The 24,863-nt window shown below is 45.2% G+C and overlaps 1 protein-coding gene across 4 annotated transcripts in view; it reads right to left on the bottom strand.

Moving 5' to 3' along the window:
- Positions 1–24,863, bottom strand: part of PMM2 (phosphomannomutase 2) — a 176,158-nt gene that overhangs the window by 143,140 nt on the left and 8,155 nt on the right. For all 4 annotated transcript variants that reach the window (XM_073632978.1, XM_073632979.1, XM_073632980.1 and 1 more), the window contains exon 2: positions 14,695–14,806. In XM_073632978.1, coding sequence (XP_073489079.1) covers positions 14,695–14,806 — 112 coding nt within the window. The remainder of the gene's footprint in view (positions 1–14,694; positions 14,807–24,863) is intronic.

The raw sequence follows: 24,863 nt of genomic DNA on the forward strand, positions 1-24,863 counted from the left end.
AAAACCAATCACCTCCTTCAGGATTTCTAAGGGTGTAAATTTTTGATTCCACTCCTAACTACCGATCACAGTTTTGAAGGCCATAAAATGCCAAGACAGCACAAACCCCCCGCCCTCAAATCACCCCATTTTGGAAAGTAGACACCCCGAGCTATTTGATGAGAGGCATGTGGAGTCCATGGAATATTTTATATTTTGCCACAAAATTTTTTTTTTTTTTTTCTTACACAACGTTGTCATTAAGTGATATATTGTTCAAACATGGCCTGGTTATATGTGGAATTACACCCTCTGCTGAGAGGCATGTTGAGTATTTTGCAGATCTCACTTTTTGTTTTCTGAAAATTGAAAAAAAAAAAAAAAAATTTTTCTTTTCTGTCGTCATTTTTAAAAATAAATGAGATCTGCAAAATATCCACCATGCCACCTAGCAAATACCTTGGGGTGTCTACTTTCCAAAATGGGGTCATTTTGGGGGGTTTTGTGCTATCTGGACATTTCAGGGCCTCCGTAACTGTCACAATTTTATGCCTTTAGAAAGCCTGAAGGCAGTGATTGATTTTCGGGGTCCTGTATGCGGCTAGGCTCCCAAAAAGTCTCACACGAGGTATCCCCTTACTCGGGAGAAGCAGCAGAATGCATTTTGGGGTGTAATTCCACATATAACCATGCCATGTTTGAACAATATATCATTTTGTGACAACTTTGTGCAAAAAAAGTGCAATTTTCCCGAAACTTGTGACAAAATATAAAATATTCCATGGACTCGACATGCCTATCAGCAAATAGCTTTGGGTGTCTACTTTCCAAAAAAGGGTCATTTGGGGGGGGGTTTGAACTGTCCTGGCATTTTATGAACAACATTTAGAAGCTTATGTCACACATCACCCACTCTTCTAACCACTTGAAGACAAAGCCCTTTCTGACACTTTTTGTTTACATGAAAAAAAATTTTTTTTTTTTTGCAAGAAAATTACTTTAAACCCCCAAAGATTATATTTTTTTTAAAGAAAAGGCCCTACAGATTAAAATGGTGGGTGTTGCAGTTTTTTTTACACAGTATTTGCGCAGCGATTTTTCAAACGCAATTTTTTTGGAAAAAAAAACACACTTTAAATTTGAATGCACTAAAACACACTATATTGCCCAAATGTTTGATGAGATAAAAAAAGATGATCTTATGCCGAGTACATGGATACCAAACACGACATGCTTTAAAACTGCGCACAAACGTGCAGCAGCGTCAAACTACATACATTTTTAAAAGCCTTTACAGGTTACCATTTTAGATCTACAGAGGAGGTCTACTGCTATAATTACTGCCCTCAATCTGACCTTCGTGGTGATACCTCACATGCATGGGTGCAATTGCTGTTTTCATATGACACCAGACCGACGCTTGCGTTCGCCTTTGCGCGTCAGCATGGGGGGACAGGGGTGCTTTTTTTTTTTATATTTATTTATTTTGCTTTTTTATTATATTTTTAAACTGTTCCTTTCATTTGTTTTTACCATTTTTATTGTATTGTGTTGAATGTAAATATCCCCTATGATAGCAATAGGTAGTGACAGGTACTCCTTTTTGAAAAAAAATTGGGGTCTATTAGACCCTAGATCTCTCCTCTGCTCTCAAAGCATCTGACCACATGAAGATGGGCGTTGTTTATATCCGGCGAAACCTAAGTCATGAAATGCTCGTATCTTCCGGTTCCTTAGGCCATAGAGATGATTGGAGCCGTTCTGGTCTCTGATCAGCACTATGGTGTCAGCTGGCTGAACCACCAGCTGCATTCTCGGGTTCCCTGTTGGGACAGGGGAGCCCGAGAAAACCATGGAAGTCGGAGGGGGACGTTCCCTCCCACTGCTTATAAAAGCAGTCTAGAGGCTAATTAGCCACTAGGATTGCTTCTATATGAAAGCCAACCACTGGCTGAAAAGAATGATACCAAGATGATACCTAAACCTGCAGGCATCATTCTGGGATAACCACTAAAACCAGTATGAGTGGTAAACATACCAGTATGTTGCTGGTCCTTGTTGGGCATACATTTTAATGTTCTTTTTTTCATGCAGCCTGTGGGCTGAACGAAAAAAAAAAAAAAAAAATGATCGGTGGGTATGCCCACCATTAGAATACCGCCCTTCATCCACCCACTTCTAATGATGGGCATACATGCACCATTTTCTTTTAACTGTGGTGGTGAAATCACCTCCGACAGCACTGGAGTCACGACTTTAGGTATCATGGGAGCAAACGCTGTTGCTGTCAAGATAAATAAACCCGTGCTGCAGCTGAATGGCGTACCAGCTAGGCAAATGATGGTTAACAATAAAACAAAGTAACGTTACAATATAACAGTAAGACTTACCCATACCTGCAAAGCAAATACAATAAAACATAGTAAAAATAAAACATTGCAATCTGTGCCTAAAAAAATATATGCCGAAGCATGGGGGCAATCCGCCCCTAATGTTAGGAGCAAATCGCTCCTCCACTCCTGCCCCCATGCTTCAGCATATATGCTCTTTTTTTTTTTTTTTTTAACTGTGGTGATGAAATCATCTCCAACAGCGCTGGAGTCACGGCTTTATGTATCATGGGAGCAAACGCGGTTGCTGTCAAGATAAATAAACCCGTGCTGCAGCTGAATGGCGTACCTGCTAAGCAAATGATGGTTAACAATAAACAAACATTACAGTATAACATACCATACCTGCAAAGCAAATACAATAAAACATAGTAAAAATAAAACAGAGAGAATGATAGGTATAGAACAATAGTGAGCGAACAGTAGAGCGGACAGTAGAGAGCGAACATAAGAGAGAACAATACAACCACAACTATGTTTGGATTTTTTATTTTATATTTTTTTGTGTTTTAGTGTGTTTTTTTCACTTTTGTAAAAACTGTAAAAAAAAAAACCTGTAAACTGAATGTTGCAGATTAGGGCCTCTCAAAATGTGATGGCCATCACATCTGTCCAGACCCCGTGTTAGTGTACAAAGAAAAGGCGCCCCTAAGTACAGAAGTAGACACATTTTAATATCCCCAACGGGATTAAAAACACTTACAAGATAAGAAGGCAAAAACGGCACATCATGAAAATACGTGGGAGGATGCGCTCTGCAGCATTGGAAAGGGTCACAGCGGAAGAAAGTCCCCAGGTTGTTTGTGTGTAATCACAACGGATCCAATCAGTCAGCAGCAGAGTGTCCAAGACGCTGGTGGAACTGACGTAATCCAAGGAGAGGAAGAGAAGACCCAGAATTGATGTCAGCGCTGAGGGACAGCAAACCAGCCTGGACCGCAGAGCGGATGAGGTCATAAGAAAGGGATGCGTTTCGGAACTATGTTAAATTAGATGAGTTCAGTATGAGGTGAAAATCACCAGTCCCGAAGTCTCATGAAGGTCCTATTTGGCGTCCTATTTTCCCTTTGCAGCCTGAGGCACTGGTGTGATCTTACAGGGATCCAGAGTAGGCTGGGAACCAGGAAGCAGGAAACGAAAAGCAGCTGGTTGTGACTTCACAGGAACAGGAAATGTGATTATTCTCATGATGTGTACCGTTTTTGCCTTCTTATCTTGTAAGTGTTTTTAATCCCATTGGGGATATTAAAATGTGTCTACTTCTGCACTTAGAGGCGCCTTTTCTTTGTGTTTTTATAGAAACTGCTTCATTCTGTAAGCTGCAACCATAAGTACTGAAGAAACCTCCATATTATTGCCATCACCATCATTATTGGACTTTTGCATAGAGACATTGTTTTATTTTGAAGTTCTGAGCACTCTAACCATTCCCTTTTTTCATGTGTTAAGGCCCGTACACATGATCAGACTTTTTGACAAAAAAACATGCAAATTAACTGTTTTGGAGCAACATCCGACCGTGTGTATGCTCTATCGGACAAACTTTTTCTGTTTCCATCGGACTTTTGTTGGCTGTGCGAACGCACAAACTTTCCGGCAACAAAAGTCCGATGGAGCAAAGTCTGATCGTGTGTACACAGAAGCATGGGACTTTGCTACAAACTACAGTACGCAGCCGCGAGAATGTTTCCAGCACGAACCCATCACGCTGGTTCTCGGCAACAGGGTACTGTACATCTCGCGCTGGCTGCAATAGGAAAAACACATTTTTCTATTGCGGCGAGCGCGAGAGGGAATTCCCCTTTGCGGCATACCAGGCCCTTAGGTCTGGTATGGATTTTAAGGGGAACCCCCTACGCTGAAAAAACGGCGTGGGGGCCCCCCCAAAATCCATACCAGACCATTATCCGAGCACGCAGCCCGGCCGGTCAGGAAAAGGGGTGGGGACGAGCGAGCGCCCCCCCCCCCCCACCTAAACTGTACCAGGCCACATGCCCTCAACATGGGGGTTGGGTGCTTTGGGGGAGGGGGGCGCCCTGCGGCCCCATCCCAAAGCACCTTGTCCCCATGTTGATGAGGACAAGGGCCTCTTCCCGACAACCCTGGACGTTGGTTGTCGGGGTCTGCGGGCGGGGGGCTCATCGGAATCCGGGAGCCCCCTTTAATAAGGGGGCCCCCAGATCCCGGCCCCCCACCCTATGTGAATGGGTATGGGGTACGTAATTTATTAGGCAGCTCCTGGGGTCTTCTTCCGACGTCGGGGGTCTCTCCGGCCTCTTCTCCTGATGTTCAGTTCTTCTCCCAGTGTTCGGCCTCTTCTCCCGCTCTCCGGTTCTTCTGCTGGGCTCCTCCGCTATCTTCTGCTCTTTTGCTAGCGGTGGCCCGGACTTCTGCGTTGTCTTCTCCCCTCTTCTCTTCTTCCGATGTTGACACGACGCTCTCTCCGGCTGTAATGCTGTCTGAGCGCTCCGCTATGACTTATATAGGCGGTGACCACGCCCCCCATGACATCACAGTCCTGGGGCATGCTGGGACTGTGAGGTCAAAAGGGGGTGTGGTCATGTCATCCTATCATGTAATAATTGTCCACGTACAAGTGGTACCCCTTTCTGAATAAGGGTGACACCAAGTCCTACACTATCTTACCAGCGCTCCCTATGTAGTCTGGGCAGTTCTCCGGCTCTACGTGACTATCTCTTCCCTCGTAAACCATAAAACTATATATATATATATATATATATATATATATATATATATATATATATATATATATATATATATATATATATATATATATATATATATATATATATATATATATATATAGCCTATGGCCCTGTCATAGAGCTTATACATCTTGACCTGGTACGCTTGATCTGGCACGCTTGCTGGGATGATACTGTTTGATAGACAAGCGACCAGAAAACGTAATCAGGCACTCATCAACGCAGAGGAGGGAGTAAACAGGGCTGAAAAACGTTGGTTCAAGTGGTTTACGAGGGGCCAAATTTTGTAGAGCCGATCAAATCCAGGGTCACCCCGAGGACGACAGAGTTCATTGTCATTGAAATGAAATGTGAAGTGTCATTGTCATTGAAATAAAGAGTTACTGGATCTACTGATTACTGATTACCAACAATACAGACCTGATCACGGATGTGGAAATATGGGGCAATTTAGGTAACAGTGATCACAGGTCAATTGGCTTCAGTATAAATCACACAAAATAGGAAACATAAGGGGAATACAAAGACACTGAATTTCAAAAGAGCCAACTTCCCTAAACTATGAGCCTTGCTAGAAGGCATACATTGGGATAAAATCTTAGGAACAAAGAACACGGAGGGGAGATGGGTTTGCTTTAAGAGTATATTAAATAAGGGCATTAGCCAATGCATCCCATTGGGTAATAAATTTAAAAGAGCGAACAAAAGTCCTGGATGGCTTAACTCCAATGTAAAAATGCATATAAAAGCAAAGGAGAAGGCCTTCAAAAAATAAAAAGGTTGAGGGATCATCATCAGCATTCAGACTTTATAAAGAATGCAACAAGAAATGTAAGGGTGCAATAAGGACAGCTAAGATAGAACATAAAAGACACATAGCGGAGGAGAGCAAAAAAAAAAAAATCCCAAGAAATTCTTTAAGTAGGTAAACAGTAAACAAGGGAGGACAGACCATATTGGCCCCATAAAGAATGAGGAAGGACATCTGGTTACAAAAGATGGGGAGATGGCGAAGGTATTGAATTTATTCTTCTCCTCAGTCTTCACGAGGGAATCGGGGGGCTTCAGTAACCAAAACTGCAGTGTTTATCCTCATGACACATCCATGGTTAACAAAGACAGAACTGAAATTAGACTTGGGAAACTTAACATTAATAAATCACCGGGACCAGATGGCTTGCACCCGAGGATACTTGGGGAACTCAGTCAAGTAATTGCCAGACCAATGTTCCTAATTTTTACTGACAGTCTACTGACTGGAATGGTACCAGCTGATTGCAGAAAAGCCAATGTAGCACCAATATTTAAAAAGGGCCCAAATACATCCCTGGGAATTACAGACCAGTTACATCAATAGTATGTAAACTCTTGGAGGGGATGATAAGGGACTATAGACAAGATTTTATTAATGAGAACGGTATCATTAGCAGTAATCAGCATGGATTCATGAAGAATCGTTCTTGCCAAACCAATCTATTAACCTTCTATGAGGAGGTGAGTTGCCATCTAGATAAATGAAGGCCCGTAGATGTGGTGTATCTGGATTTTGCAAAAGCATTTGACACAGTTCCCCATAAACGTTTACTGTACAAAATAAGGTCCGTTGGCATGGTCCATAGGGTGAGTACATGGATTGAAAACTGGCTACAAGGGCGAGTTCAGAGGGTGGTCATAAATGGGGAGTACTCGGAATGATCATGGGTGGGTACTGGGGTCCCCCAGGGTTCTGTGCTGGGACCAATCCTATTTAATTTGTTCATAAGCGACCTGGAGGATGGGGTAAACAGTTCAATCTCTGTATTTGCTGACGATACTAATCTAAGCAGGACAATAACTTCTCTGCAGGATGTGGAAAACCTTGCAAAAAGATCTGAACAAATTAATGGGGTGGGCAACTACATGGCAAATAAGGTTCAATGTAGAAAAATGTAAAATAATGCATTTGGGTGGCAAAAATATGAATGCAATCTATACACTGGGGGGAGAACCTTTGGGGGAATCTAGGATGGAAAAGGACCTGGGGGTCCTAGTAGATGATAGGTTCAGCAATGGCACGCAATGCCAAGCTGTTGCTAACAAAGCAAACAGAATATTGGCATGCATTAAAAAGAGGATCAACTCCAGAGATAAAACGATAATTCTCCCGCTCTACAAGACTCTAGTCTGGCCGCACCTAGAGTATGCTGTCCAGTTCTGGGCACCGGTCCACAGGAAGGATGTACTGGAAATAGAGCGAGTACAAAGAAGGGCAACAAAGCTGATAAAGGGTCTGGAGGATATTAGTTATGAGGAAAGGTTGCGAGCATATTCTCTCTGGAGAAGAGATGCTTGAGAGGGGATATGATTTCAACATACAAATACCATACTGGTGACCCCACAATAGGGATAAAACTTTTTTGCAGAAGGGAGTTTAACAAGACTCGTGGCCACTCATTAAAATTAGAAAAAAGAGGTTTAACCTTAAACAACATACAGGGATACACAATGTAATACTGACATATCACACACATGGGTTGGACTTGATGGACTTGTGTCTTTTTTCAACCTCACCTACTATGTAACTATGTAAGTGCATTAACCGCAAGATCTGCTCGTATCGTGTCCTGGCCATGGAGGCAGAGAACACAGGCATATGGTGACTTGGGTCAGTGGACCAATATGACCGCAACTCACTTTTTAGTTATGCCCATGAGGAGGGATAGGCCCAGAAAGGTCTTAAATTCGGAAACCATAATAGGTTTTCAATCTCTGGCAAGGGTCAGCTGGGGATTAGCGAAGATGAATTGACCAGCATACAAATTGCTTTGGTCCACAATAGATCTATAGAGATCTTCGGTGAAAAACAGCGAATAAAAATCAAGTGACGTAAAATCAACTGTTTCCACCTGAATTCCGGGTTGGCCAGTGAATGGGGGAAATACGGGTGCTGCAGAAGTGGTGGGTTCCCAATTAGGGTTGGCGAATGCAGCAGGAAGGGCACTATGGGCTCAAAGGGCCTGTGTTTGTCTTCTTCTTGGTGGCAGCGGGACACTACTCATCAGATCAGATATCGATCCGTTCAGACACTATACTACTAAGGGAGGCGTATGGTGCGTGCGTGGGTGTTAGCGGTACTGGCACTAATCTGACACTGCCTGGGGTGACGCAGACCCTATCTGATGCTAAAACCTAACTTTGATCACTCGCCGGGTGATCAGGGGGTTAAACCTTTATTGGGAAAAATACGGCGGGTGCCCTGACGCTATAAAAAATAAACTAGCTAAACTGCGTCACCCGTGACAGTTATACTGTGATCACAGGTGACAGGGGGTAATCAAGGGGTTAAACCTTTATTGGTGGGGGTTAGGGGGGTCCCTAGACCTATCTGGGTCTAAGACTAATTACCCTAACACTGATTTTTTTCACTAATGACACCAGTACAGCGATCAAAATAAAATAAAAAAAATTTAAAAAATCTGATTGCTGTACTGGGTGACAGTGACAGGTGGTGAAAGGGTTAAATGGGGGGGTGAATTGTGTGCCTATGTGACCTGATGTCAGTGTAGTGTTGGAGCAACTCACTGTTAGATGCTCTCTCCTCTCGGTCTGGAACGAAAAGGCCAACAGGAGAGATGACATCACTTCCCCTGCTGTGTTTACACTTACACATGCAGGGGAAGGATCTCATTCGCCAGGAGCGATCACCAGGTCCACGCCAGATTTCATTGGCCTGGTCCTGGGGATTTATCGGTTCCAGATCGAATCCAATCATCGCGGCCGTCGGCGGGCGCGCGTCACATATACTAACGTGATTTCGCGCAGCCGGACCAACCTGCCACAGTAAAACTGCGGCGGCTGGTCCGGAACTGGTTAAGGGTATCATTTTGGAGTGGAACTGCATCTAATGTTATTTAGTTGTCAATAGAGCGGGGGAGGGGGGAGGCATAAAAACTTTTTATACAGGTTTTTATTGCTGCATGCGTCTTCATTGGAAAAACTGCCACTCATTACCCAATACTGGGACAGAAAGTGAGAAGTAAGCTCTCCAGTTAGTGCAGAATTTTAGTAGCTGAGAGAAAAAGGATAAAGAATCTCAGGGAATTGTTGCAGACAGCGCAGCAGAAAGCAAAAAAAAAAAAAAAAAAAAAAAAAAAAAAAACAAAACTTACTGGTAACATCCTTTTCCAGGAGTCTTTCAGGACAGCCACCATAGAGAGACATTGGCTCCTCCCATCTCAGGAAACACCACCTTATACTGCAAGATTTAAGCCTCACCGTCCCGCCGGCCCCTCAGTTCTTCAAGAGTACCTCCAGCCAGCTGGGGAAACACAAGAATACGTCATACTAACCTTTATCTTCCACGATGGTCTCATGTGATGAGCTCTCAGCGATAGCCAACAATCTGGGTGGGTATCGGTGCTGTCCTGAAAGACTCCTGGAAAAGGATGTTATCGGTAAGTGTAACTCCCTTTTTCCCGTTTGTCTTTCAGGACAGCTACCATAGAGAGGATAAGCAAGCACCCTACCTTAGGTGGGACTACTGCCTGCAGCACTTTACGCCCAAAGGCCCGGTCTTTGGCCGATAGCAGGTCCAACCTACAGTGCTTCACAAAGGTGGCAAAGCTGGACCATGTTGCAGCTCTACAGATCTGCTCTGGAGAAGCACCAGCCCACTCTGCTTGAGAAGTCGCCATTGCCCTGGTGGAATGTGCCTTAATACCCTCCGGGGGCTCCAACCCCTCCCGACTACAAAGGCCTGAATAATGGTTAACCTAAACCATCTGGCTATTGTACGTCTAGAGGCTCTGGACCCTTTCCTAGTCCCTGAAAAGAACACAAAAAAGGAATCAGATTTCCTAAACTGTTTTGTACTAAGTACTTAAGGTCGCATCTTCTAATGTTCAATTTATGAAAAATATGTTCCTGTTCCCTCACAGGACTCAAACAGAAGGTAGGCAAAATCATTTCCTGGCCTCTATGAAGGCCACCTTTGGCAAAAAGGCCGGATCTGTTTAAAAAAAAAAAAAAAAAAAAAAAATCACACGGTCCGGGAAAATCTGAAAAAAAAAGTGCCCTAATGGAGAGGGCTTCGAGTTCACTAACCCTCCTTGCCGTAGTGATTGCCACCAAAAAACACCGTCTTGAGGGTGACCAATTTTAATGCTCAGGACCCCAGCGGCTCCCCAGTGAGGGCCTGTGACACTAAGAAGAGATCCCACACGGGGAGGTGGGGTGGGGGGGTTCTGACTGGTCTCTGTCCGCCTAAGGCTTTAAAAAACCTGGCTATTCATGGATCTGTTGCTAGCGGCTTTTCCAGGAATACACTCAAGGCGGATACCTGTCCTTTCAAAGTGCTAAGGGCTAACCCCTTGTCCGCTCCTGACTGCAGAAATTCCAACACTGCTATTGAGCTATGTACATTCAAAGAGCTTTCTGTGCACCAGCTACTGAAATGTCTCCACACCTTTAGGTAGATAGCCTGCGTCTCCTATTTCCTGCAACCTAGGAGAGTCGCCACTAAACGATCCAAGAAACCCTTGCCCCTCAGTAGCCAGGCTGGGAGATTCCACCACTCCACCTGGGGCAACAGATCGGCACCTGAGAAAGAAGATCCTCCTGGATAGGCAGAATCCAGGGAGGCTCCACAGCCAGGTCCTTCAAGATGGAGAACCACGGCCTCCAGGGCCAGTGTGGCGCGATTAGAATGAGAGTTGTGTTTTCTGACTGAGATTTTTCTCAATACTGCTGGTATCAGTACAGGGGGGGGGGGGGGGGGGGCATAACAACTGGAGAACTGCCAGCTCTGAGCCAGTGTGTCCACTCCGACCACCCTGTCCCATCTGCTCAGGGAGAAGAAGAAGAACACCACCTTTGTGTTCTCCCTCGAAGCGAAGAGGTCCACACATGGCACCCTCCACTTTCGAGTGACTATCTCAAATATGTCTTGGTTCAAAACCCAGTCACACTCCCTCTGCATTTTCCTGCTGAGAAAGTCTGCTACCTGGTTCTGTTCCCCCTTTAAATGTACCACCGAGAGGAATAGAACGTTGGCTTTGGCACACTTGAGGATGGTTTCCGCCAGGACCCATAGGGATCTGCTCCTGGTACCCCCTTGCCTGATATAGGCCACCGCTGAGGAGTTGCCTGAGCGGACCCGCACGTGCTATCCCTGGGGTTCTCTCTGAAAGGCTCTGAGTGCCAAGGCTATTGCTCTCAGCTCCCTCCAGTTCAAGGACTTCTTTGCGTCCTCTCTCACCCAGGTACCTTGCACCATCCGGGAAAGTAGGTGCGCCCCCCAACCTGTGCCGCTCGCATCGGTCGTGACAGTCCTGGAGACCGTTAGGACCCACTCCAGGCCCTGTGACAGATTTGCTGCCTTTCTCCACCACCAAAGGGACCTCTTGACTTGACTCTGCACAGATATCAGGGAGTCCATGGACCCCCCCGACTGTGGTCCGAAAACCCCCAGGATGAACAGTTGCAAAGGGCGAAAATGCAGCCCTTCCCACTGCACTGCTGGGAGCATGGATGTTAGTAAGCCCAAAGCTGACATGGCTTGTCTTACTGAGACCTGACAGCTGCCCTGGAGCAACATTGCCCTGTCCACCTTCTGGATCTTCTCTAAGGGAAGGAAGACCTTCTGCTTTGTTGAATCCAACACGTAGCCCAAGAAGGTAACCTTTTGGGATGGAACTAAGTTAGATTTTTTCAGGTTCAAGAGCCTCCTCAAGTTTTCTAGGATGCCTCTTGCCCCCTGTAGATCCTGGGACAACTGAACCAGGGAAGAGGCAAACAGGAGCAGATCGTCCAAGTATGCGACTACCGAGATGTCTTTGAGCCGCAGAAAAGCCAGGACTTCCACCATGATTTTGGTGAAGATCCGGGGGAAAGGGGGGGGGGGGGACTGGGGAATAGACCAAAGGGGAGGGCCCTGAACTGTCGATGGAACGTCCCCTCTCTGGTTTTTACCGCCAACCTGAGGAATTTCTGGTAGCCCTCTGCGACGGGGATGTGTAGATGGGCGTCTTTCAAATCTATCGATGCTATGAAGCAGTTCGGGGAAGAAGTGCCTTCACCGAGTAGACTGAGTCTATTCGGAAACCTCCTGTAGGTTACTGGGACATTCAGAGGCTTCAGGTTCAGGATAAGCTTGAACTTTCCCGAAGGCTTGCGGTACAAAGATGTGGGAATAAAAACCTGTGCCAGTCTCTCATGTTGCTCCAACTCCTGTAAGTAGGATAGAAGAGCCGACGACTTTTCTGCGCACTTTGGCAGCTCGGTGACAAGAAGTCTGTGCAGAAGAGGTTTTGAAAACTCCAGCCGGTATCCTCTTCTTATGATCCCTAACACAAACTGGTTGGAGGTGATCATCTCCCACTGTGGGAGGAAAGCCCCCAATCTTCTTACCACGGTGTTTAATCCGTCATTGGGTCTTTTTGGGCTGTTCAGGAGGGTAATAAATAAATAAAAGTCGCCCCCCATGCCCCTTGCCTTCTTCTGCTGTTCAGCTTTTGGGGCTTCAAACTTCCTCTGAGGGCAAGACTTTCTTTTAGTCTGCTCTCCAAATTTCCTTTTAATGGGAAAGGCCTTTTTCTTGTCGGCCGTCCGATCCAAAATGGCCTCCAAACCTGGCCCAAACAATAGGTCCCCTGTGAGTGGAATCCCGCAGAGTTTGACCTTGGACGCGCTGTCTCCCTGCCACGTCTTAAGCCATAGGGCCCTTCTTGCTGAGTTGGTCAGGGCTGCGGATCTTGCAGACATGCGCACCAATTCAGCCGAAGAGTCCGCAATATATACGCCACCCCTTTAAGTAGCATGGGGAAGGAAGTCAGGATAGTTTCTTTTGGCGTTACCACTTCAATGTGCGCCTTAATCTGTGTAAGCCAGTATTTCATTTTGCGGGCCATCACTGTGACCACCATGGCGAGCTTAAAGTTTCCCTGCGATGAGTCCCAGGACTTCTTCAAGAGCGAGTCCATCCTGTCCATGGGGTCTGAAAGTGCCCCCATGTCCTTGAAGGCCAGGTCAGTATGCCTGGAAACCTGTGAAAGGGCTGCGTGTAGCCTAGGAGATTTATTCCAGACTAGAGTCTCTTTCTCCGCAAAGGGAAATCTTTGTTTCAAAGCCCTTGAAAAGAAAGGTTTCTTTTCGGGATCTTGCCATTCCCTCTTGATGGCTTCGACCAAGACATCGTGAACCGGGAACACCCTCTTTTTCTGTTCCCCAGGCCCTTTCTACATCTGGTCATGGAGCGACAATGCCTTTTTTCTTCTTGTATTCCCAAAGTGGTATGGATAACTCCTAAGAAATCCTACATTTCATCAAGGAAAAGCTTATAACGAGAGGTTCTTGTGGATTCCCCATCCACCCCATCTCCTTCCGATTCCCCCTGGGAGTCTGAAGCGGCGCTGTCTGGCTCTTCCTCAATTTTCTCCCTGGAGCCCCCTGGTCTCTCCCCACTGATGGAGGGAGTATCCGCTGGGATAGGTGTAACACTCTGCTGCGCTGGTGGAAGATTGCCCTGGCACTGCGGCAACTGGAAACGAGAAAAAAGTGCCTTAAAATACTGAAAGGTGCTAGAAAGCTTCTTGACGGACGCTGCCAGGTCCGTACCCTGTTCTGCCACCTGCTCCCTCACTAACCCCTCAATTCACTCCTTACAGAGTGCCTTGGTCTAGGATTCCCCCATTGTGACTCTGCATGAAGGACATTTCTTCTTGGAACCACGGTTGACTTGTTTTTGTGACGGTGGGGTGACTTGTTTTTGTCTGTGGCTTTCTGAAACAAACAGAGCAGCCATAAATGCCTAAGCCCACCAGCGCTACCACAGAGGACCACCGTGAGTGCCCCCCCAGGGCCAACCATAACCAGGGTCTCAGATGCAATCCCCCCCCTGACCACCAGGGAGGGGAAACACCAATGGAGCTAACAGGAATAGGTAAGGGAACACCACCCCAGGGTTCCTCTTACCTTGGAGTGGCTGGTGCCGTTATCTCCTGGAGCTGGTCGTGAGGTCTCCGCCCCCGACCTCTCCCAATGAGGATGAATGGTCGTCCGTGTCTCCGACAGCTGTCTGTACAGCAAAGAATAAGGCCGCCCGGCCCACTTTCGTATCCCGCGTCCGGAACTGGAAGACACGGGGGCAGAAGTGCCTGCCCCCACGGGAACAGACATCACCCGTCATCCAGCCCGGTTTCTAGAGCTCCAATGCTGGCTGCATAATGCAGGGGGGACCTCCTGCAGCGCACCCCTGGGCAGAAGAATAGTGGACCTTCCCAGGCTTCCTCCTCCCCCAAGAGAAGCTGGGGTGCGCAAGATGCAGCAATACAGGTAATCTCAGGCTCCCTAGCCTACCTGGCTGCAGAATCAGAGAGAGACCACCATCTCCCCCTTCTCAGGGAACACTCGGCCTCAGCCTCCCTGGCTGTTCAGCCCTGGCTCCTTAGTGGTGTGGAGGAAACACGAGAACTAAGGGGCCGGCGGGACAGTGAGGCTTAAATCTTGCAATATAAGGTGGTGTTTCCTGAGATGGAAGGAGCCAAGGTCTCTCTCTCTATGGTGGCTGAAAGACAAACAAGGGAAAAAAACAAAAACACACACACACACACTTCTTTCCTTACCATCCTCTCCCAGCTGTTCTTGGATTTTCTCAAAATCTGAGCCTCCAACAACTCCAACCTTTACTTTTTTTCTCAAGCTCTGAAGAAATTCTGCCATGCCATTAGTGACTTTCTGAAAGTAACAAAGCATTAATTTGAGTAAATAAGTAACTACTGCATATTAGCTCAAATAGATTAAAAGTGAAATATACACACACACACACACACACACACACACACACACAATTTATTTAGGTCCATATATATATTTGGACACAGGCACAACTTTACATTTTTTTTAAGGTATTTACCAAACAAATATTCAAGATATATAATGGATATGGGCTGAAAGTGCACACTCTCAGGTTTAATTTGTACATCCAAATTGGAGAAAGTGTTTAGGAATTACAGCTCTTATAGCCATCCACACCTTTTCAAGGGGCCAAAAGTAATTTGACAATTGAACCAAAAGCTGTTTTATGGCCAGGTGGGCTACTACTTCGTTATTTCTACATCAATTAAGCAGGTAGTTGATTCTAAGTGTGGTATTTGCATTTGGAATCTATTGCTGTGAACCTACATCATGCGTTAAAAAGAGCTATGAATGCAAGTGAAACAGGCCACTGTAAGGCTTCAAAAACTAAACAAATCCATCAGAGAGATAGCAGCAACATTAGGAGTGGCCAAATCGACACTTTGGTACATTCTGAAGAAAGAACAACACACTAGTGAGCTCAGCAACATAAAAAGGCCTGGACATCCACGGAAGACAACAGTGGTGGATGATCGCAGGAGCCTCACTATGGTAAAGAAAAACCCATTCCCAACATCCAGACAAGCGAAGAACACTCTCCAGGAGGTGGGCGTATCATTGTTCACAATCAAGAGAAGACTTCACGAGAGCAAATACAGAGGGTTCACCACATTCAAAAGCCTGAAGAATAGTAAAGCCAGATTAGACTTTGCCAGAAAAAAAAAAAAAAAAAATCAAAAAAAGCCAGACCAGTTATGGAAAAGCATTCCTTGGACGGATAAAACTAAGATGAATCTGTACTAGAATGATGGGAAGATAAAAGTGCGGAGAAGGCTTGGAACAGCTCATGATCCAAAGCACACAACATCATCTGTAAATGTGATGGCATGGGCATGCATGGCTTCCAGCAATACTGGGCCATTGGTGTTTATTGATGATGTGACAGAAGACAGAAGCAGCCGGATGAATTCTGCAGTGTTTAGAGATATACTGTCAGCTCAGATTCAGCCAAAGGCAGCAAAGTTGATTCGACGGTGCTTCACAGTACACATGAACAATGATACAAAACATAAGATGTGATGTGAAAAACAAGTTGCGCTGACCCCAAAAATAAAATGTGCACAGGTGGTAAAAAGCTGCTAGCACACAAACAAACCAAGTCTCATAAAGTATAAACAAAATAAGTGCAGCGCTAAAAAGTGTATGAATCAAATATATGATTGGTGAAAAAAACCAAATACAATAAAATATTAATCTACATAAACATAGACACTGGTGAAGTGAAAATAAAGGTCCAGAGACCACTATGAAATGCAAAAATGTCCAATAACACTGTATTAAGCTCCACGGACTGCAATCAAGAACTGGAGTCAGTACATAAAGGAAGTCTTCTCAGACAGCTGGAGTACATGAACCCATGATGTTGACTGAAGACTGGAAAGCATGTCAATCATGGACAGCACGACAAAACATCTACAGTAAGGTACTCTTACCGGAACAAGTGGGACGTACCAGCCATATAGCTGTGCGTCTATCGGAGCTTGTGGAGGTGACCTCCAGTGCACTCTCTCCAAGGGTTCGCCCTTCGATCACGATCTCCAATCGGCCAAGTTGTCTTTTGGGTCGCAGTCACCGATAGCCAAACGGTCAACGGTGGAGGTGGATGGCCCTCTCACACGCTCTCAGGTTCCAGGCAGGCTCAAAAGGGACCAGTTAAGGATAAAGACCTATTTAAGAAGACTTCTTAAATAGGTCTTTATCCTCAACTGGTCCCTTTGGGGCCTTTAGGGCTAGACATACCGCACGGATTTCCAGAATGTTGATGGGTAAGGTCCTCTCTGTCTTGGACCATACCCCCTGAACCGCAGACTGTTCCAGAACTGCTCCCCAACCTGACAGTCTGGCATCTGTTATTACCACCATCCAGGTAACCGGCAGAAAGGATTTCCCCTTCTGCAGATTTTCGGGAATGAGCCACCAATTGAGGCTCTGATGCACCGCATGAGACAGGTGCATCGGAAAGTCTAATGCCTGAACCTTCTTGTTCCATCTTCCCTAGCAGCCTCATACAAAGTCGGACAGAAGGACCCTTCTTGGTCCTGACTGCCAGAATCAGCTCCCTTAAAGCAGTGATCTTTGCCTGAGGTAGAAAATATTTTCTCCTGGCTTGTATCTATGATCAGACCTAAATACTCCAGTCTTCTTACTGGTTTTAGGAAAAATTAGCCAACCCCTGGGCCTGCTGGAAGGGAGAAAGAGTCAGTTTGAAAGAGGGACGCTTACTCTTCTTCTTGACAGGTAAGAGCGTACTTTTCCCACCAGAGATTCTCTTGATATAGTCATCCAAGTCCTCTCCAAACAACCTTGCACCACGAAATGGAAACCCAGCCAGCAGCTTCTTACATGGTGCTTTGGCTGACCAATTTTTCAACCATAGGATTCTACGTATATGCACCAACCCCAGTGAAAGACGAGAGGTTTGCACGATAGAATCTCCGATGGCGTCAACAACGTAACATAAGGCCGCAGGAAGGTTAGCCAACCCCTGGGCCTGCTGTTCAGGTAAAACTTTGATAACCTGCTTAACATGGTCTCTTAAAGGGGTTGTAAAGGTAAAAATTTTTTCACCTTAATGCATTCTATGCATTAAGGTGAAAAAACTTTTGACAGTACCGCCGCCCCCCAGGCCCCCCGTTTTACTTACCTGACGCCTCGAATCTTCGCTCCTCGTCCTCGTCAGCTTCATTGCAGCTCAGCCTGGTCGCTGATTGGCTGCAGTGGATGGATTGAAAGCAGCGCAGCCATTGGCTCGCGCTGCTGTCAATCACATCTGATGACGCGGCGCGCCGGGGGGCGGGGCCGAGTGATACAGCGAGCGGCTATAGCCGCCGGCTGTATCACGGGAGCGCGCCCGCAAGCACTCACCACCGTGCGAGGGAGCTCGCATGAAGGTGGTAAATGCTTGCGGGGAGGAGCTGAAACAGCCGCCGAGGGACCCCAGAAGACCAGGTTCGGGGCCACTCTGTGCAGAACGAGCTGCACAGTGAAGGTAAGTATAACATGTTTGTTATTTTTAAAAAAAAAAAATAAATAACTTTACAACCCCTTTAAGTATTGACAGACTCCAATCGCTGCAACTGCAGGTTGAGCCACTGAACCTGCCAAGGAGAAAACATCCTTCAATAGGGATTCCATCTTTTTATCTACAGGATCCCTGAGCATTGTCTACAGGACAAGTCAGACTATTATTTACGGAGAAAATGGCGGCATCAATGGCCGGTATTCCCCACATTTTAATAAACTTTTCTTCCATCGGATAAAGTGTTGAAAACTTTTTCGTCGGAAAAAAACGTTTATCTGGGTGATCCCACTCAGAATAAATGAGCTTTTCAAGTAAATTATGAACAGGAAAAGCATGGGTTGTTTGAGGAGGTTTCAGTGACCCTAAAGAAGAAGAGGGTTCTTTAACTGATTCAGATATGGGCAACTTAAATGTGGAGCGGACCAATCCAGTAAGGATCTGCACTAAGACTTTCTCCTCCTGGGAAGTTGCAGAGGGTCCCTCTCCACCTGATTCCTCCGAAGAAGAATCATCCGTCCCATCCCGATCCTCTGAAAGGGATTCCTCTCCTATATCCCAGGGCTCCTCTTCCTGAGGGTCTTGGGAAACAGAGGAAGGTCTAGTGCGTTTTCCTCCACCAAGTGAAGACGTAATCACGGCCATTAATCTTTCCTCTAAACCACTAATGGTTTAGGAAAAAACCTCCTGTGTAATGTATACAGGGGCTGAAGTGCCAGAAGCAGGTATAGCCCCTGACCCCAATGGCTTCCTCTGGCTAGCCGTCCCTGGCCCCTCGGGGGGGGGGGGATGCTGCAGAAAGGGGGTCCTCAGAACCCGAACGAGATCCCCTAGAGTCTCTGGTTCTTGGGGTGTTTAAACCTCTTCTACCCATAGTGCAAAGCAACAAGGAGGAGGTATCACAAAATGAACACTGACTGCTGAGTGATGTAGTCCGGCTAAAAGCCTTGCTACCAAATGCCCAGTCTGGTGTTACCTTAGTAAATGCTGTCTAGGAGAATGCCTGTGTCCCACCTTACATGCGACTGTAAAGCTCTGTGTCCCTCCAGAAGGCTGTGTGCACCTGTACAGAGTGCTTTAAATAGCCAGCAGCTGGCCTGTGTGGGCGTCTGAGCACACTGGATGGTGTGCTGACGCCCCCCCCCCCCCCTCTACCGCCCCCTCCCCCCCCTCGAATGTCGAAAAAACGAGCGCTTCCCGCACTGGCCGAACCTCCGGAAACAATATGGAGGAAAGGCTGGGGGAGGGGGAGGAAGGAGAGAGGCCGGTAGTGATGGGCCTGCACCGGCAATGGCGGCGGCGGTGCTCGAGCGGTGTACAACCGCCTTACAGACACCTGTGGCCTCCCCCTTAGCCTGGGGGGAACATTCGTGAAGGAGAAATCCCCCCATCCCATCCTACCTGGAGCCGGACGGAGAAGCTGTGCAGCGTGAGAACACAGAGACAGTCAGTCAGCATGAGAAGGTATGTGCTCTTGGCAGCCCCCCGATGGTCACAATAGGCATAGCATGCATTTACCTTAAAGGAGAAAACCTACTAGAATTAAAAAATTCTGTGGAATCTCCTCTAACCTTATCCAGCCGCAGGGTTTCTGTTACACAGACCCAAGCTTCACCTCTCATGGTGGGCTCCGTTTGAAAAAACTGTCAGAGACTGGGGCCCCTTACGAATAAGAAGATCCACAGTTCTGGCCCAGTTAAGCACCCGGCTAGAAATTAGGCTAAAAAAACATTTTCTAATCTGTGGGGTCCAGTCCTCTAAAAAGAGAAGCGTTACAGGTAAAACCTCGTTTCTTCGGACACGAGGCCCGGGTACCATCCAATTCGGCCACGAAAGGACACTTTGAATGAATGGATCCGGTCTGCCTGGCCTGCCCCACTATAGGATATAGGATATTCCCTTTGGAGCTCAGCACAGGACATCTTTACACGTCCATCACCTAAGACACTGGCGTAAAAACTGAGGTATCCCTGCAAGGGGAGGGATTATATAGGGGGTTGAACTTTCTGATAGGGTGTGCCAGTGTCCAATCACCAGTGATACCTATATAACCCATCAATAATAACTGTGGCTCTGTGTCCCGTGATGTTCGAGAAAGAAACATTTTTTTTCAGTATTTTTGGTCTTTTTTTTTTTTTTTTTGTGGAAAAAATACAAAAAACCCAGGAGTGATTAAATACCACCAAATAAAAAAAATGATAAAAATTTCACATGGTTACAGTGTAGAATGACCGCGCAATTGTCATTCAAAGTGTGACAGGGCTGAAAGCTGAAAAATGGCTTGGGCAATAAGTGCCCTGTATTGAGGTGGTTAAAGACTGTGCAGGGAAGATCGGCATTTGAACTCAGAGAAGGTGGAGGCTGATAGACTGGAGGTAATAGAAGGCATTACAATTACATTTAAAGTAAACTTTTACATGGAGGCAAGCCACATGGGAACAGGGCACATTAAAAGGAGGCAGGGCACATTACATGCACTCCAGTGTGAAAGGGGTCTAAATAAAAAGTGTGCTCTCTGAGTCTGATGATATATACCAGATTCAACCTCCAATGGTATATACAGTATATCCCTTCTGTCTGTTATTCTCAGAGTGGATTAGAGATTTTGCTCCCTAACCATATAGTTGGTTATTTATATTTACCACCGCAAATAGATTTTTAAGAATAAAATGCCTTTTTTTTTTTTTTTTTTAAACTTTACATATTAAAATTATACACCACACTTTTTTTTAAGGTTATTATCCGATTAATTTAAACAATACAATCGCCAACTAATCGATTTTGAAAATAATCGTTAGTTGCAGCCCTAATTTTATATTATATTATATATATATATTTTTTTTTTTTCTTATACTCACACATTGTGGGGGTTCACTCAAATGTGGCGTCTTTGAAAATTAAGTCCAGCCAATGAAATATGTTTCAAGGCTTCCCGCCCACTTTTATTCAAAAGTAAAAAAAAAAAAAAAATACGCACACAGGTTACAGGGTAAAATTGCTCCCAATATTATCAATCCATCAGTCAGATCGTCCTTTAACAATTTGGTTGATTATTACACATGTAAAAAAATGTGGCGTTTGTCAGTACAACACACGTGGCAGAGGGAAGACTATTGAATTTAGGTCAATTGAGTTTACCCAATTAAGCATTTTTGCGACAGTAAAAATGTTGTACACTTGCTCACTTGCCCTTATGGCAAACAATATGTGGGCCATACCATTAGGGCATTTACAGCGAGGGTAAGAGAACACATAGCCAAAATTAAAAAGGGTGATACTAAAAACATACCGTACCCAAATCTTCTGGATCTATGAGTTGCAGTCCCACTCCCCATTCGGAATGAATGGGGAGTGGGACATTAATGGCTTTATCAATAAGTCTTAATGCAACTCATTAATTGCTATTTAGGAATCCTGGGTTTGATAGTTATTTTAAAAGGAACAGATTTTTCAATTTTTACTAAAATGGTTCATTTAATGATCTACTTGTGCATACCATGTCATTGTACATCCATTATGTGATTTTGTTTATTAACCACATATTTCATGTACTTGCGGTTTATATATTGAAATGTGTTTATGTTAGTGCCCCAGTTTCTGCATCAACTCTGTGCAGGTGTAATTGTTATTTTGTATGGGACATTTGTGTCAATGACACTGTAGCCTTTTTTATTTTTCTTCTATTTTTTTATCTATAAATGTATTTTTCTCATTTTTGTTATTAAAAATATGCGGTGTCAATGCCGTAGTAAACATCGATAGTGTCTAGCCAATGATATGACAGATGCGGGCCATCCCCGCCTTTCCATAGTGAGGTTTGGCCTGCAGGCATCTAGGTCTCCGGACTTGATGACGTAGTAGCGGGCGGACGGACGGACGCACACTTGTGGGTGAGTGTTGTCTGTTCATTGGGCGCTGCTGGCATCATGTCCAATGAGACTGGCCATCTGAAAGTGAGGCTTGACACGCACACTTGATTTCTATAGAACGGTTGTCAGATGACCTTGTCCATGCATGCACCAACCCGCTTTTCATAGCAAGGCTTGAGCCGCACGCCATTTTTTTGGAGAACCAGGAAGTGATTACATTTCAATGTTAATTCAGCACAGGTTTGTATTTTGTCATTGGGGTACAACATCTATTTAAACGCAATGACCACGGTATGTCAACACCCCAGATGATGTCTCTTTAGACGAAACGCATCGGGACGAGTATTGCTGATGTCAATGCGTGAACTTACAGTCTGTTTTACATGCACTTTTTATCTGCTCAAAATGAGTGTTCCTCTTTTTTTAATAAATAGACACTGTTATGTAGATTTAGGCTATGTGAAACTTTAGTTTCATTTCTGGCCGCACACGGGAAAGAATTGGTCTACCCCGCTCTGAGTTTTCCTTCTTTGTTGGGAGCCATTTGAATGACAGTGTGACCATCATCCATTGGTGCCATTAGCTGCAGACGTGGATGTCCGTTGTATTGGTGCGTTTTTACCACAAGCCTTAAAGACTCAGTAGGCGTATGCCTTGTTGAGTCCATTAGCTCTGGTAAGCCTTTCATATGTTGGTGGTGGTTTTGATTCTATCATCCACTTCTCACAATTGCTTTTGCACTGATGTCCGAAGGAGGCTATCCACTTATCAGGATCTGCAGCATATTAGACTATTTATTTCACTTGTTATCTCGTTGTGGACCTTTTCGTGTGTGTGTTATATTTTTTATTTATACTTTGTCACCACACAGTCTTACCTCATATGACCATTTTCGCTTAGTGTTGCACTTGTACCCATTATCTTAAATAGCAATTGTCTTTTGTTGTGCTGGCTGCTAATTCCATTTTTTCAGGTGACAGCACGGTACTTTTCACTTTCACACACAGGGTACCCCTGCAGGGGTTTTCAGCATCACAAAAAAATAAATAAAAAAAATAAATAAATAAAAAAAACTTAAAATTTTCCAGACTCATCATTATCATCATCATCATCATCATCATGTGGCACCCAGGGAGCTTTGAATCCCATCATACTGTGAAGGAATGTGATGTAGATAATAATAATAGTAATCTGAAAATGTCTATTTTCTTATGTGCATACATATTTTTCTCCTTACTCATTATATAAGTATACAGGTTTGCTCTGTTCCTATATTTTCTCAAGATGGCGGGTACCCCCTACATCCCACACATCAGAAGAACGCGGAACTAAAGATAAAACCAAAGACAGTCAGACCTCGTTATGAACATTCTCCATTTTCTTTTTCTATCTTAACCAATGAGATGTACCTATTAGACTAACATAGCAATGACGTATTTGTGTGTATAAAACATTAACACCGCCTTGAATAAATTAGAAGTGTAACAAGTAACGGAGCTGAGCGTGTCTCAGAGTGTTTACTTTTATATGCATGCATATCAACACTTTTCAAATTAGAGACAGCAGCAGATAACCTTGGGCTCGATTGGAGCTCTTAATCATTTCCATAACAGCTGGTGCCGAAACCCGGGACCTCAGGCTACAGTCGAAGTTATACCGCGACAAGCATTCGGGCGTTAACGGATTGATGAGAGTGGGGTTTGTGCAGCCCTAACAGTACCGGTGAGTTTGATTTATATTCTTACCACTGTACGACTTTCTTATCTTTCGGTTGACGGCTGGATTCTGTCGGTATGCTGAGACTGTCTCAGAGGCAGGTATTTCCTCGCCTGAGGTTGTTTTAAACGAACCTGCCAATGGGTTTCTGCTGACTGTATTTTTTGTTCACTGTCTGCCATTCTTTGGGCTACGAAACTCAGCAGTCTAAAAGTGCTACATGTGTGAATGTGTGGTCTCATCTCCAGATGAGCTTTCGGCCTCTGGGATAAGATTGTTTCCCTTGTGGCAAACGTTTATAGACGGGTTACTCTGGGTTCGATGAACCTTTGAGGGTTATCTCAGCTGCTGGCTTTGCAGTCTGTAAGTGTTACAGAAGTCTCACCCCAAGAAGAGTTGTCGGCCTCTTGGTGTAGAGCTGTAGAAAAAACGTCTATAAACGGGTTTATTTTTGCAGGGTGGTCTGCCCTTGTGGTTATCTTAGCCTGCTGAAATTTTGCAGTTCGAAGAGTGGCAGGTGTAATGTCCTGTCGTGAGTGTATTTGTGATTTACTGTTTGCTATACACGAGAGGGGTTGGGGAGGGGGGGCTGCCCGGGGGATCTGTTGGGTCGCGGGCCGTTGCTCCTCACTACCCCTGATGTGTTTGTTCTTGTTCTGAGATTAACCGTACATTAGTCTTATGTGCCCCCACCGAAGGAATTTGCTGATAAGAACGCTGAGAAAAATATTAACTCCTTGGTTGTATGTATTCCCCTCTCAAGCCGTTAGCCGAGAAACAGAAAGTGATATTGTAAAGAAAGTGATATTGCAAAGAAGAAGATGTTGAAATAGTTAAAGTTGAAAGAAGTGGCGAAAGTTATGTTGCTGAAGAAACAGGGAGAAAAATCCTGTGTGATAAAGAAAATTGGATAAAGGAAGTTAAGAAAGATGGCGATTGTATTATGTATGTGTATCACAGAGCTGATGATATGTTGGAACTTGAAACAAAGGAGGGGAGGGACAGCACTGCCCTCCGTCTAACAACCACTCCTTTCTCACCACCCAAGCACAACCCACTGTGACAACTCAGCCCGGCGGCCATCTTAGTGCACCCATGCCTTCACTTTCTACCCAGCCCAGTGCACTTCCTGCCGGCGGCCATCTTGGTACACCCAGTAAGCTTAAACAGCCTGTACCCAGCCCTCCCTGTTTTAAACCAAGACGGTTCATACCACACACCTGTCTTCCCCAATACGGGAGCATCACATTCCCAGGCCGGATATGTTAATGAT

Source organism: Aquarana catesbeiana, linkage group LG06 (assembly GCF_042186555.1).
Source record: "Aquarana catesbeiana isolate 2022-GZ linkage group LG06, ASM4218655v1, whole genome shotgun sequence".
Taxonomy (NCBI): domain Eukaryota; kingdom Metazoa; phylum Chordata; class Amphibia; order Anura; family Ranidae; genus Aquarana; species Aquarana catesbeiana.